General features: G+C 43.9%; 1 protein-coding gene across 1 annotated transcript; it reads left to right on the plus strand.

Moving 5' to 3' along the window:
- Positions 1-4672: 4672 nt before the first annotated feature.
- Positions 4673-14400, plus strand: klhdc4 (kelch domain containing 4). Its single transcript, XM_034535755.1, has 13 exons — positions 4673-4911; positions 5291-5382; positions 5887-5965; positions 6162-6260; positions 6658-6794; positions 7055-7147; positions 8129-8291; positions 8391-8469; positions 8567-8775; positions 9000-9222; positions 9320-9508; positions 9753-9884; positions 14050-14400. The coding sequence occupies exons 1-13, from the start codon at positions 4813-4815 to the stop codon at positions 14220-14222; spliced, it is 1767 nt and encodes a 588-aa protein (XP_034391646.1). The 5' UTR covers positions 4673-4812; the 3' UTR covers positions 14223-14400.
- The last annotated feature ends 384 nt before the right edge of the window (positions 14401-14784 follow it).

Consider the following 14784-nt stretch of genomic DNA (forward strand, 5'->3'; position numbering starts at 1 on the left):
AACATTAATACTCTTAATAGCTTTCTATTGGCAGAAATGGAATATAATATTGGTACAAATCCATAGTGCATAATGACCTGAAACAAAGACCGGTCGTGTTTTCGTTACCTTGGAATGAGTTTATATCTACACACAGAGAGGGTCCTCTTCACAGGGCCCAGACACCATGATCCGACAGTAGACTCAGCATGGATAAACCAAACACTGGCTCCAGATAGGGACGTCCACCTGTTTGTGTGTGTGTTCCCGTCGGCCACCGTGGCTAACCTCCACGCTTGGCTCACAGGACAAGTTCCAATCGGTTGCAATCTGCAACCTTCCCACTAGATGCTGCAAACCCCTTAACATTGCACCTTTAGGTACGTAGCTGGTGCCTGAAGGAGGTTAGCCTAGCTTAGCATAAGAAGCAGGGGGAAACAACTAATTTGGCTCTCCCCACAGTAAAAAATACACCTCTAAGTCGTACTAATTGACATTGTATAATGAACGACAGTTGATCTATCTGCTCAACACCTCATCTTCAGGTTGTCGGGCTACCGTGCAGTGACGGCGAGACCACTGGCAGTCTGTGCACCAGGTCGGTCATCTAGAAATAGTTACTCCAGTTTAAAATGTCTGTTTGTGTGTATAGATTCAACCATTGAGAGGTAGCTTGGTGAGCTTTAAAGTTGTTAAGGACATTTTATTATGGAGCCAAGCTAACATTTTATGACAGAGCCAAGCTAGCGTTGAGCTAGCTAACTAGCATTGAGCTAGCTCCGAGCCACTGCTTTCTGACCAACAAAGCACATAAACACATTTAACCAGCGTGAGAGCTCGTCGACAGCTCCAGACTCAGGGCAAATCCAAGACACGTCAGGGAAAATCTCACGCAAGAAATTCAATTTCAATTCAATTCAATTCAGTTTATTTTGTATAGCCCAATATCACAAATTACAAATTTGCCTCAGAGGGCTTTACAATCTGTACACATACGACATCCCTGTCCCAGGACCTCACATCGGATCAGGAAAAACTCCCCAAAAAAAACCTTTCGAAACAGATGGTTAACACTGCGGTCTCGGAATAGTGTTTAATTAAGGATTAAATTGCTGCTGAGTGACAGTTTGTTTGCTTGAAGTTTGAGAACGTTCAGTTGAGCGTGAACATTTGTTTTTTTCTTGTTTCTGAATGACAGAAGCATGATATGTTTTCCAAGATGGTCCACAAATTGTGTGTATTGCTGCTCTGTTGTTTGTGTGTGCGTGCGTGTGCGTGTGTGTGTGTGTGTGTGTGTGTGTGTGTGTAACAACAGCATCTATTTCCAAAACCAATCACAGCCTGGGTAATTTCTCCTTTCAGGTGTCAACATCTCCGCTCATCTCATCACCTCGGTCCTTTATTCTCTCCCCACCAGCGTCAGTCACGACCAGACGTTCAGGCTAACCGGCAGACGGCATGTGTGCTGAGGGCAGTATTGACGCAAGGATGCTGAGTCACAAATGCATTTGTGTGTGTGTGTGTGTGTGTGTGTGTGTGTGTATTGATGCAGAGGGGCACAGGTGTAAGCCAGCCATCTGTTCTTCTGTCTTCATTGGAGTAAACAACATTTGTTCAGAGAGAAGATGTCCGTGTCTCCTTTTGGCTCACTGACCTGGGCTTGAAAAGTATACTGTGTTGTCAAGTCCAGTTAAATGATCTTGAATTGACTTGAATCCAGTCAGGTCAAACTAGGTCAGACCCAATCATTTAAAATCAAAACTAGTCAACCCATGTCATGTCAAGTTAATTTAAAGTCAAGTCGAGTAAAACCGAAAACTGAAGTCATTTTCTGTCATTTTGCATTTAAATGATAACATGCCTTGTATGGCAAGTGTAAAAGCAACCGTAAAAGCAACACCTGCATCTGTTGCAAACATCCGCCGTTCAAATGAGACAGCCAGTGATTTATAGCATGGCATTTTCAGCCATCAGAAGCTTGTATTCACGATGCCTGCCTAACTGCACCAGTTTAATACATAAACGGGCTTGTGTGACACATATTTGCCTGCAGGGCATGGGAATGCAACCAGCATCTCTCTGTCTGCAGGCCGGTGGCTAGAACTATCATCTGGGAACCAACATTGCTCATGGGCCCGTCTCGTGGATCCCCACATGACTTCAATGAAATGTTTTAGTGTGTCTGGCTTCTCTCATTTGAAACACATATAGGCTACAAAGGGGTTTTGTGGTTCATCGTGTCAATTTATTGCTTGACATGAGCTGTACCAGCACGAGTGGAGAACCAACATGTCCTGCTATACCCTAACGTGGATGAAGAGACACACACACACACACACACACACACACACACACACACACACTTCTACAGTGGTACATACCCTGGGGCGCCTCATACAAACACCAAAGGTTAGCAGTCAGGAGTGAGTTGTAGGCATAGCAGTCATGTGCTGTGTGTGTGTGTGTGTGTGTGTGTGTGTGTGTGTGTGTGTGTGTGTGTCGTCCGTTGATGTGTCTGAGCTTTTGTGAGTGTTTGTAGATGCTGGGAAGGGAAATTAATTTCACAATATGCTGACAGATGGTTGGAAAGAGCAGAAACAGGTCCTGATGATTTCATAGGTCTCCTCCCTTTGGAATCAGTGTGAACAGATATGAAGTAATTAGATGAAGGATAAGACTTCCATTCAACCAGAGAGGGCCGATCCATTCAAAGGACCGGGAGGTATAGATGAGATGCTGATATGGCAAAAGCAATATATACAGTAAAGCAGAGCAATCTTGTTCAATTGTTTGACTCACAAATGTGATTCTGCAATTGGCAATATATATCTGTAAAGAGAGCCTCACTCCAGGTATCATGGATTCAATAATTGAAGCGTTGCTTTAATTGGACCTTTCATCCATTTGAGTGTCAGGCACTAAACTATTTCTAAACCTCTCATTATCAAAAGAGATTATGAACACAATGCACCCTGAAGTTGTAGTTCAAGTAAACTGTAAAGGTTTTGGATGACCAAAGCAACGCACAACTATCCTCTTCTGTTTATAATAGGCACTGTCATCCATGGTGTTTACTCCATCACTGAGAAAAAGACATTACTGGACTCAGCCTCAAAGCATCACATTTTTTTGCTCACAAAAACTAAGAAAAGAGATCACATTACTCCTGTATTAGATCCTCCTCTGTTGCTCTCCTGAAGGTGTCTTCCCTTTTTTCCCTGTGAAAGGTTTTTTTTGGGGAGTTTTTCCTGATCCGATGTGAGGTCCTGGGACAGGGATGTCGTATGTGTACAGATTGTAACGCCTTCTGAGGCAAATTCATAATTTATGATATTGGGCTATACAAAATAAACTGAATTGAAAAAATTTAATTTTAGCTGATAACTATTTAATTATGTTGCAGCTTTATAGTTAACAGGAGAGATCACAGTTGATGTGGGGCGACAGGCTCGGTCCAGAAGGGTTCTTAGTGACAAACAAATGCCATATCAAGGTGTTAAGACACTTTCCTCCTCATTATATCACTTGTGGTTTCTCTCTGTGACATTCCAGACACACTGAAGATAAAAGGACACGTGTATTTAAACTTGTCGATAGAGGCCACACAGTGTGTAAATCAGGTATAGGCAAACTACGCCAGCGGGCCGTATACAGGCTTTTAAAACTCATTATAGTCCCTGAGTCAAAAGGTTTGCCCACTCCTGGTGTAAATGAAGGGAATACTATTATCTAAAAGACCAAATTTCAATATGATGACATGTTTTCTGGCCATTAATATATAATATAATATTAATATTCAACCATTAAAGTAACCAGGGCAGACTTCATTGCGTTTTCTCTACTAGGGCACCACAGCGGACTTGTCATTACATTTTCTCTACTGGAAGAGCACAATAGCAGGCACTTCCTCACGTTTTCTCTACTGGAAGAGCACAATAGCGGGCACTTCCTCACGTTTTCTCTACTGGAAGAGCACCACAGCGGGCACTTCCTCACGTTTTCTCTACTGGAAGAGCACAATAGCGGGTACTTCCTCACGTTTTCTCTACTGGAAGGGTACCACAGCGGGCACTTCCTCACGTTTTCTCTACTGGAAGAGCACAATAGCGGGCACTTCCTCACGTTTTCTCTACTGGAAGAGCACAATAGCGGGTACTTCCTCACGTTTTCTCTACTGGAAGAGCACCACAGCGGGCACTTCCTCACGTTTTCTCTACTGGAAGAGCACCACAGCGGGCACTTCCTCACGTTTTCTCTACTGGAAGAGCACAATAGCGGGTACTTCCTCACGTTTTCTCTACTGGAAGGGTACCACAGCGGGCACTTCCTCACGTTTTCTCTACTGGAAGAGCACAATAGCGGGCACTTCCTCACGTTTTCTCTACTGGAAGAGCACAATAGCGGGCACTTCCTCACGTTTTCTCTACTGGAAGAGCACCACAGCGGGCACTTCCTCACGTTTTCTCTACTGGAAGAGCACAATAGCGGGCACTTCCTCACGTTTTCTCTACTGGAAGGGTACCACAGCGGGCACTTCCTCACGTTTTCTCTACTCGAAGGACAACATAGAGGTCATCTCATCAGTTTATACACCATAGCAGCGTTCACAAGGGTAGTTTGGAGCGCTTTGGCGGAGGCCACCTGGGTCCTCCGCCCCGCTAGAGCGCGCTGTTACACAGTCTGTTGCAGGAAGTAGACCTAACTTGCCGGAGGAAAGACGTCGGTATTCGACATGCGAGTTTGTTTGTATTTCCATGTGCCGCCGTCCTCGTTGCAAACAGCAGACGCAAACCCCCGACGTTGAACGACAGCTGCCGGTGCACCGCGGCAGCCATGGGCAAGAAAGGCAAGAAGGAGAAGAAGGTGAAGGGAGCGGAGAAGACAGCTGCCAAAATGGAGAAAAAGGTGTCAAAGAGGTCCAAACGAGAGGAGGTAACGTTCATGTTCACGTGTGAACTGCTAACCCTGCGGTCATAGTGCACGTTACTAGTGATATGACGCAGAGAGAAAACTCACGCGCCAATAGCTTTGTGTAGCTTTGCACAAATTGACTTTTAATATATTGTGAAAATGACTTTAACTCAATTTAGCTCAGGTCTGCAAACTGCATAGTTTACCACAAATGCTAACTCCAGTCTAAGGTAGCAACACTGCTTATTATTAGGAATAAAAATGTTGCTAATATTAATATTATGCTAGTAATATTGCTAGGACCCACAGCATACCATAATATCTTTAAATCCATAAATATTTTACATCCTTCCGGTTTGTTCTCGTCACTATTCATCCTTCCCTCCTTCTCTGCCTCCAGGAGGATTTGGAAGTTCTGATTGCTGAGTTTCAGAATCTGGATGCAAAGAAGACCCAAGTTGTGGAGACGACATGTCCTCCTCCATCGCCGAGGTGAACTTGCCTCCTTCACGGTGTCCCCATTGGGAGATTTGTCTGGCTTGTGCAGTGTTGACAGTTGACATGTGTATATTTCCACATTGGCTGAACACTTTTTTTTCTTTTTTTTTAACCATGCAAACTGCATTTGAATCGTCCATATTCTCTTTATTTTTTGTAATTAAAATTAAATTACTAAAAAACCAAGAGCAGTAAACATGAAGTCCTCCAGGCCGAGGATTTCTACCTCCTGGATTGGACCGCTCTGTTTTCCTGCATCCTTCAGAACCCACGTGGGGAAATGCAGGATGAAGTAGTTTAGAGTGTTTAGAGGCTGAAATCGCACCGATGCCGTCATCAAATGTTGTGGTTGGTTCGATTGATCGCTCTTACCCCACCAGCTAACAGCACCAACGCTGGGCAGACCGACCTGACTCCCTTTTTAAACCCAGCCAAACGGGTGTGATTGGTGTGAAAGCACCCATCGAGTCTGATGGCTTTTTGGTTGTTTTTTTCCAGATTGAGTGCGTCTCTCTCCGCCCATCCCGAGAAAGATGAACTCATCCTGTTTGGAGGAGAATTCTTCAATGGAAAGAAGGTAGTGGAAGATACTCCTGAAGGACTGAATGAGTAGGCAGTTCCATGGCCCAACGTTACCAACAGTTGATAAACTGGGCTTTCGTTGATTCAACACTCACTCATGAGCTTGTGTGCTTTGAGGGGGCGTGTTCTCCTCTTTCCACAGTTCTATTCATCGTAAATTTAAAAAAAACACGGTTGCTTCTTTTTCGCAGACGTTCCTGTACAACGATCTGTTCTTCTACAGTGTCAAGAAGAACAGCTGGGTGAAATCGGACATCCCCAACCCCCCTCCGCCACGCTGCTCCCACCAGGTACGAGGATCCTTGACTCCTCTTACGGTGCTCACTCTCTGTCCCTCTGCCTGTGTGGACTCTCAGCTCTATTGTGTCTTACTGGATTCTCATCAACAGTTTCAGTTACTTCCATGTAAGCGGAGGCCAGGTGACTAATAGAAATCAAAAGAGAGGTTTACAGCTAAATTTGATTGACCCCCGTTGTGCGCCTTATGCTCCGCTGCAACACTATTTAAAGTCCTTCATATTTTGTGTGGTTCTCCGTTTACACCACAAGGGGGCAGGCGGCTGTAAAGGAAACTTATCAGCATTGTCATCACAGCCATTATGTTGCAATTAAATCTGAGGACATCAACCCTCTTTTTCTTGCTCTGTCCCCCACCCCTCCACCCCCCACCCCTTCCCTCCCTCTCAGGCGGTGGTAGTTCCCCAGGGTGGGGGTCAGCTCTGGGTGTTTGGGGGAGAGTTTGCCTCTCCAAACGGTGAGCAGTTCTATCACTACAAGGACCTCTGGGTGCTGCACCTGGCCACGAACACATGGGAGATCATCAAGTGAGTGCGTGCACAAAGTGATCGTCAGAATGAACGTTTGTACAAGAATCTGAAGGTGATCAGCAATACTATTTAATCTTTATTGGCTCATTCTCTGCTGTAAATGTAAGTCTTATCAGGAGATAAGTTGATAAAAACAACTTTACAGCTCCATGAAATCAAGTCCCAATAGTGCACACGGTGTTGTGATTGTTTCACTTTGCAGGCACGAGCGATACAAAAGGATTTCAGGTTTTTCTTCTTTTTTTTTCTCCCCCCAGGGCACCTGGTGGTCCGCCGGGTCGCAGCGGGCACCGCATGGTCCTCAGCAAGAAACAGCTGCTGGTGTTTGGAGGTTTCCACGAGAGCACCAGGTAACATGTTTGATATCGTACAAACAAACGCAGAGAGAGCCGCACCGTTTTATCTCTCACGGTAAACGCATTACATTTTATAAAGTGTTATTTATCCCCAGGGACATATTTGGACTCTGTGAATAAGCATAGAATTCATAAAATAAGTGCGACTCCTGGTGGTCGTATGAAAAAAGACACCGTGGCAGACAGGAACTCTACTTGAGGCTCTATACATGGATGTAGAACTTAAAGCTGCACTAATCAATAGTTTTAGTCTAAGAATGGGTTAGACTAAAACTTAGGATGTGAAACAATAAGGGGGGGGGAGGGGCACTGGGAATTCTCTAATATCATTCAGCTCTTTGTTTGCAGGATATTGTTTAAGAGATTAATGACTCTTTATACCCTTCTGCCAAATGTTTAATATTTATTTATGTGCAATTTATGTTAACGGTGCCAGAGAGTCCGTTTTATTTATTGTTTTGGTTGTGAGATTTTATTTAATTAGTCTTTTTAAATTTAGCATATTGCAATTTCTTTTCACATTCCGATTGCAATGGCCAATATTCTTAAGAATTAAAAGTGCGTTGCTCTTTGAAAGGGTGTACTTGCATTATGATGCTAGTTTATCAGCATAATGTAAGTGGCATAAAAATGACTGTAAAAATGACCGTAATATAGTTTATCACAAATATTTCTAGGGCAACAAAAGAAAACATTGTACCGCTTTTATATTTTCCCTGGAGCCAAAAACAGAGCTAATAGCGGAGTGAATATTGGCCCTTTGACCAAATGTATTTGTGATATTCAGGGTGTTATGGAGTTCTGCCCAGAGTGCCGAAAAAATTATGAAAGCCATTTTAATAATGAGATTGAGACGGGTGTCTAATCAGCAATCTCTTTGCAAAAGGTTGTAAAGCTGACCGTCCTCAAGCTCTTAAATGTTTCAAAGTTGTGATTTAGTTCCAGCCCATTCTTCTTCTCCTCCTCCCTTTGCAGGGATTTTATCTACTACAATGACATCTACTCCTTCTCCCTGGACACCTTTTCCTGGTCACGTCTTGCTCCATCAGGCTCCGCCCCCTCACCACGCTCCGCCTGTCAGATGACCTCCACGGCCGACGGCATGGGTGTCGTTATCTACGGGGGGTACTCCAAAGTGGTGAGTGTTTGTGAGTGTGTGTGTGTGTGTGTGTGTGTGCCTCTCCCCCGTATTGATTAAACATAAAAACCTTGTGATGTGGTCTTGCGTTTCATTTAGCGAGTCAAGAAGGACGTAGAGAAGGGGACCATCCACACCGACATGTTCCTTCTCAAGCGAGAGGGTAAAGATGGCCAAGGTACACAAATACTTAAGTTACTGAAATAATAGAACTCCTTCAGCTTCTACACTTGTTCGTTATTCTATTGTGACCCGTCTTCGCCCCCGTCCTGCAGAGAAGTGGTCATGGTCCAGGGTGAGCCCCTCTGGGAACAAGCCTACACCCCGCTCTGGTTTCTCCGGCGCGGTGGGCCCGGCGGCGCGGGCGGTTCTGTTTGGTGGGGTTTGCGATGAGGAAGAGGAGGAGACGCTGGAGGGCGACTTCTACAACGACCTCTACCTGTATGACACGGGGAAGAACCGCTGGTTCCCCGGCCTGCTCAGGGTGAGCCACAAGGACCTGCTGGATGATTGAGTGTTTGTCAAGTTTGTTTGGATGAAAGGATATGTGTTGGCTCCAGAGTCTGTGGAGAAAAGTAATGCCTAAAGGATATGATTAATTATAGCCCATGTGATAATGGATTAATAATTTCCATCAAGGTGCTCACTACTGATTGGAACCCAGTGCAGGGCGTCGAAGCTTCGCCTTATTCATCCTTTTGTTTCCAGGGAAACAAGTCAGAGAAGAAGAAACGGAGAAGGGGGAAGAAGGCTGGAGCAGACGGGGAGGGAGCAGAGAGGGAGGACGAGGCACCGCAAGGACCCACCGAGGTCATCAAGGAGATCGTTACCGAGGACGGCACAGTGATGACCATCAAGGAAGTGATTCCTGGAGCTCAGGAGGAGGATGACGAGGAGGAGGAGGAGGAGGAAGAAGAGGAGGATGATGATGGCAAGATTACACTCGCACACTAAACAAACTTAAAAGATGTGAGAAAATATAGATGGGTTGGACAGTCACGCTTTCGTTCTTTTTTTTATCTCTTTAGGTTCAGCCTCGGCCCCTCTGGTTGAGCCCTGCGCAAGGTCCAGCGCCATGGCAACGGTGCGCCAGGGCAAGCTCTTCCTATACGGAGGGATGTTCGAGGTCGGCGACCGCCAGTTCACCCTGAACGACTTCTACTCGCTGGACCTCAACAAGATGGACCAATGGGAGGTTCTGGTGGAAATGGACCCAAGTGAGTGAAAAAAAATGTCAACAGACACATGAGTGAAATAAATATAGATTAAAGATAAATATGAAATGATCTGACATGGATTCGACTTCAACTCAGCAGGCAGCTCAAAAGCAGTCAGCAATGTGGATTTGTCTTGCTTGAATATGTTGCCATGCAGGAGAGGAGTTGGAGGGCGATACGACGGGAAGGAGGTCTGTGAGCTTTCATTTAGATTTTTTGATGTGTCCTTTCATTTTCTCCACAGAGACACAGGAGTGGCTGGATGAGTCTGAGTCAGAGGAAGATGAGGATGAAGAGGAGGAGGAGGAGGCAAAAGGAGCAGAAGGAGCAGAAGGAGAGGAAGAGGAGGACGAGTCTGAAGAGGAGGACCAGGAAGGCAAGAGATTATTCTTTCCTTTCACTGTCTTATAATTCTGTCTTTGTCTTTTCACTTCCTGCTATTCATAACGAGCAACAAGTACAGGATGCGGATCAGGATGCGTGATATTTAAACACATATGGTATAATATAAAAATAATATAATACCTCGTATAAGGAAAACCAACCTCACAAACGCATGAGAAAACATCTCCGATATGAAATCTGATATGGTGTCCATAGATGACGTCTAGACGCTGAATGTAGATTTCCATATAAACCTCATCTTCCGTCTTAATTGGCCAGTATGGTGGCTGTTATCCACCGATTGCAAATCCAAATGCAGTGACGCTCCAAGCTAAACGCTAATATATATATATATATATATATATATATATATATATATATATATATATATATATATATATATATATATATAGATAGATAGATAGATAGATAGATAGATAGATATCGCCTGTGCCCACGAACTGCTGTCGGCGCGGAGGATGCCGCCTCTCTGCTATGCCCATGCCCACCGATGTCCGGCTGCCTGCTGGCTGGCCTGCTGCTGATATCTGACGCCATCCGGCTGGTTTCCCCGTCTCCAGCGAAGCTACTGCCGGCGCGCTCCACTCCTCTGCCCCAGCTGCGCTGGCTCTGTGGCTTCACCATTGATTGCATCCTCCCCGGCTGGCATGGTTCTGCAGTATTCCACCTCGCAGCTCCTCGGGCTCAACAACTTCTCTGCTCCTCCGTTCGTCTCAGCCATAAAGGCACTCGGACTCCTTCGTCGGCCACGTTACATCCACAGAGCCTCCCGCGGAGGGTTTGTTTGCTCATGGCCTGATCGCTCCACGCTTTCCATCCCCTCCCTCTGGTCGGCCGAGCGCATCGCTGCAGCTTGTCATCACAACAACTCCCCAAGAGCGAGATGGTGGCACGAAATTAGGAACTGTTACAGCTCCCCCACCACCCTCTACTCTTCCTGCTGACTCCACTCCCCAAAACCGGACTGGTACACCTTTTATTACCTCCATTAGTCCCTACCGCATACCCACTGCAGTACGCTCAGTGGCATATCCCGCTGCTGCTAACCATAATAATTTGATTAGAGTTCCCCTGCAACATCCCTCACTACCTCCAATTAATAGGAATCTGGCAAATGTTGGTCTTTTAAATATCAGATCACTAAATAATAAGTCTTTTTATGCCACAATTTTATTACTGATAACAAACTGGACTTTTTTGTCATCACATAAACTTGGTTATCTGAGGGAGATTGTAGTCCTCTTATAGAGGCAACCCCCCCTGATTTGACCCACCTTCATCAACCCCGGCTGTCAGGCAGAGGAGGGGGGGGTTGCTATTATTCATAGAAAAGGTTTCAAATGCTCTCCCATCTCACATGGTAACTATACATCTTTTGAACATCTTGGTGTTATAGTTAACTCTAAAGACCCTGTCATAATTGTTATAATCTACAGACCGCCAAAGTCTAACAGTGTTTTTATCCAAGAGTTTGCCGAACTTTTAGCCTATTTTATGTCACAATATGACAATTCTTATTTTAGGGGATTTTAACATGCATGTCTGCTGCCCATCTCAGACTCTTGTCAAAGATTTTATGGACACTTTGGAAGCTTTTAACCTTACTCAGGCAATACAACAGCCGACACATTCAAAGGGTCACATCCTCGACCTCGTCCTGTATAATGGTCTCAGCCCCGAAAACTTTAAAATTAAGGATATCTTCTTTAACTGCTTTTAATCCACATTCTGATACTGAGGAGCTGGTCTCTTTTTAATCACACCTGTCAGACTGTCCTGGACTCTGTTGCCCCCTACAAGGTCAACAAGTTAAACAGAACACCACAGCCCTGGATAAATGAATCCACCAAAGAACTTAAGAGAGACTGTAGGAGAAAGGAAAGAAAATGGAACAAAACTGGTCCTTCCCTTCCCTTTTATGATATTTGGAAAGAGGCAATGAATAACTATCAAAAGGAAGTTAAAGAATCAAAAACCTCTTTCTTCTCCAATTTAATTCTAAACAATCATTTAAACCCCAGAGTCTTATTCAAGGTCTTTTTATCCCAACTTATATCACACATGAAATCAGCCACATGCAGCCTTGATTGTATTCCTACAACATTTCTCAAAGAGGTTATTGGCACTGTAGGGCCCAGTATTTTATTAATTATAAATAGCTCCTTAGCAAGTGGTACTTTCCCATCGATTTTTAAACATGCAATCGTACAACCTCTTTCAAAAAAACCTAAGCTTGATCCTTCTGTTGTTTCCAATTTTAGGCCAATTTCAAAACTTCCATTTTTATCAAAAGTTTTAGAAAAAGTGGTTTCAACACAACTCTTAGCTTTTATGAATCATAATAATATATTTGAGAAATTTCAGTCAGGTTTTAGAGCACTTCATAGCACAGAAACTGCCCTCCTCAAGGTAACTAATGACCTCCTTTTAGCAGCAGACAAGGGGGAGAGCGCCGTTTTAATTCTTTTAGACCTTAGTGCAGCTTTTGATACTGTAGATCACGCCATTTTAATCGATCGCCTCAAAAAACCTGGGTCGGCATCAAGGACACTGCACTTGGCTGGTTTTATTCTTACCTTTTAGAAAGATCGTACTCGGTCACCATAGGTAATCGCTCGTCTTCCACGACTCACATTACCTGTGGTGTACCACAAGGTTCAATTTTAGGTCCACTTTTATTTTCTATCTACATGCTTCCACTCGGCCAAATACTCCAGCGACACAACGTATCTTTTCATTGCTATGCAGACGACACACAGATATACCTTCCGCTGAGACCTGGTGACCCAGAGAGCCTGGCTGCTGTCTTAGATTGATCTGACGTTAACTGCTGGATGGCTCAACATTTTCTTCAGCTCAATAACTCCAAATCAGAACACATATTATTCAGTTCCCCAAACAATAACACCAGTCTCATCAAGAGTCAACTTGGTCCCCTGGTTGCTTATTTAAAACCTGTTGCCAGAAATTTGGGTGTAATGTTTAACTCAATTAATTTTTTTTTTATTAAGAATAATCTCAAAAATCAAACCCATACTGTCACGCTCAGATCTGGAAAAAGTCATTCATGCACTCATTTTCTCTCGACTCGACTACTGCAACTCCCTCCTTTCCGCCATAAATCAAAAATCCATCTTTCGCCTCCAACTAGTCCAGAATGCAGCAGCTTGGCTTCTGACTGGTTCTAACAGACGGCTTCATATTACTCCAGTACTGGCCTCTCTCCACTGGCTCCCTGTTCGTTTTAGAATTGATTTTAAGATTTTGCTGATCACTTTTAAAGCACGCCTGGGTCTGGCCCCAAGCTGCATCATTTAAATGTTAGCCCCATATGAGCCAGCTCGCAGCCTTAGATCCTCCGGTGGGGCCCTTCAAGACCCTTCAAGATCCTTCAAGGCCCTTCTGGCCGTTCCAAAGTCAAGGAATCAGTAGCTTCTTTTAAATCACTTCTTAAAACCCATTTTTATGGAACTGCTTTTAAGTGATGTCGTCCTTTTATGCAGTTTCCCCTTGTTTCCCCTATTTTAATTTGTCTGTTCTGCTTTATTTTGTATTTGTAATTTTCTATTCCTCTATTGTGTTCATTGCCTCATGTATTTTTTTGAAATCTTTACTTGTATTGATATGTTTTTACCTTATATGTAGAGCACTTTGCAAACTCTGTTTTTAAAGTTGAGATATATGTATGTATGTATATATGCATGCATACAAAAAAGCTGTGATGACCAGTGTCCGTAGAATGAATCCTCTGGGGACCACGAATGTCGGCACAACACTGGAGTGCAGTCCATCCAAAAGTTCTTGAGACATCTGCAGTCTGACTCAAAAGTGGTGGCCGCCCAACAATAAACCCATTTTTCACCCCCAGACATCTGGATGATGTCACCGGACGTAACTCAAATAATTAATGATGGCTGAATGTCGCTTCAGTGAGTGTCCTGCTAACGTGTACGGTGGCTTGACTTCAAATACACTTAAAGAAGTCCAAGTCTTACTTATCCGTTTGTGTGCTTCGCGAAAAGCTGACTGCTTAAAACGCGTGCATTTTGACCATGATTTTTTTTCTAAATGTTAGCAGCGTATTTAACCTCTCTACCCCCGTGTGTGTGTGTGTTTGTGTGTGTGTTTGTTTTCAGATGAAGAGGAGCACCCCCCAGTGCAGGAGGGAGATTCGTTGACGGATTACCAGACCCGCACCGAGCAGTACTGGATAGGACTGGCACGTGCCAACATGGGCGCCGACGCCAAGGACAAAAAGGTCGCCAAGGTTGCCCTCGCCATGGCGAAGGTCTTTTTTGAAGACCAATAATGGGATACGCCAAACTGTGTGTGTGTAAAATAGTATGTTGAAATTACCTTTTTTTTAAAAACATGTCCTTTAAACTGTGCAGCAAATATTCAGTAATGCAAATTGATTTATTTTTTAAAACGGAAAACAAACACATGTTTTCTCCCGCTGATCAAATTAAATTTGAATATATGCACTATTTTCCTGTTTGTGAATTTATCGTTACATTAAATGGTTTTCCTTCATTTTGAATAAAGCAATTCATAACTTATATCGGATAACATTAAAGGGTTCAGATGGGTTGTTTGAGGTACCTGTAGTCCGTATTTGAAACCTTGAAGGAGCACAGATTTATTATAATGGAAAAGTGGTCACACAAAGAAAAATCTGATTTCCAACACGACATTTTACAAATATGTTTGCAAAAAAAAAAAAGATCCAATATAATGGACCATGTACATATGTATTTTCTAGACTGGGTCTGCCGCCATCTGGTGGAAACCTTTGTCAGTGCAGTCGGTCACACGGGTGGAGAAAAGACCGCTTAACAACTTGCAAATATTGAGGGGATGCAAGAGATGAA

Source organism: Cyclopterus lumpus, chromosome 6 (assembly GCF_009769545.1).
Source record: "Cyclopterus lumpus isolate fCycLum1 chromosome 6, fCycLum1.pri, whole genome shotgun sequence".
Lineage (NCBI taxonomy): Eukaryota > Metazoa > Chordata > Actinopteri > Perciformes > Cyclopteridae > Cyclopterus > Cyclopterus lumpus.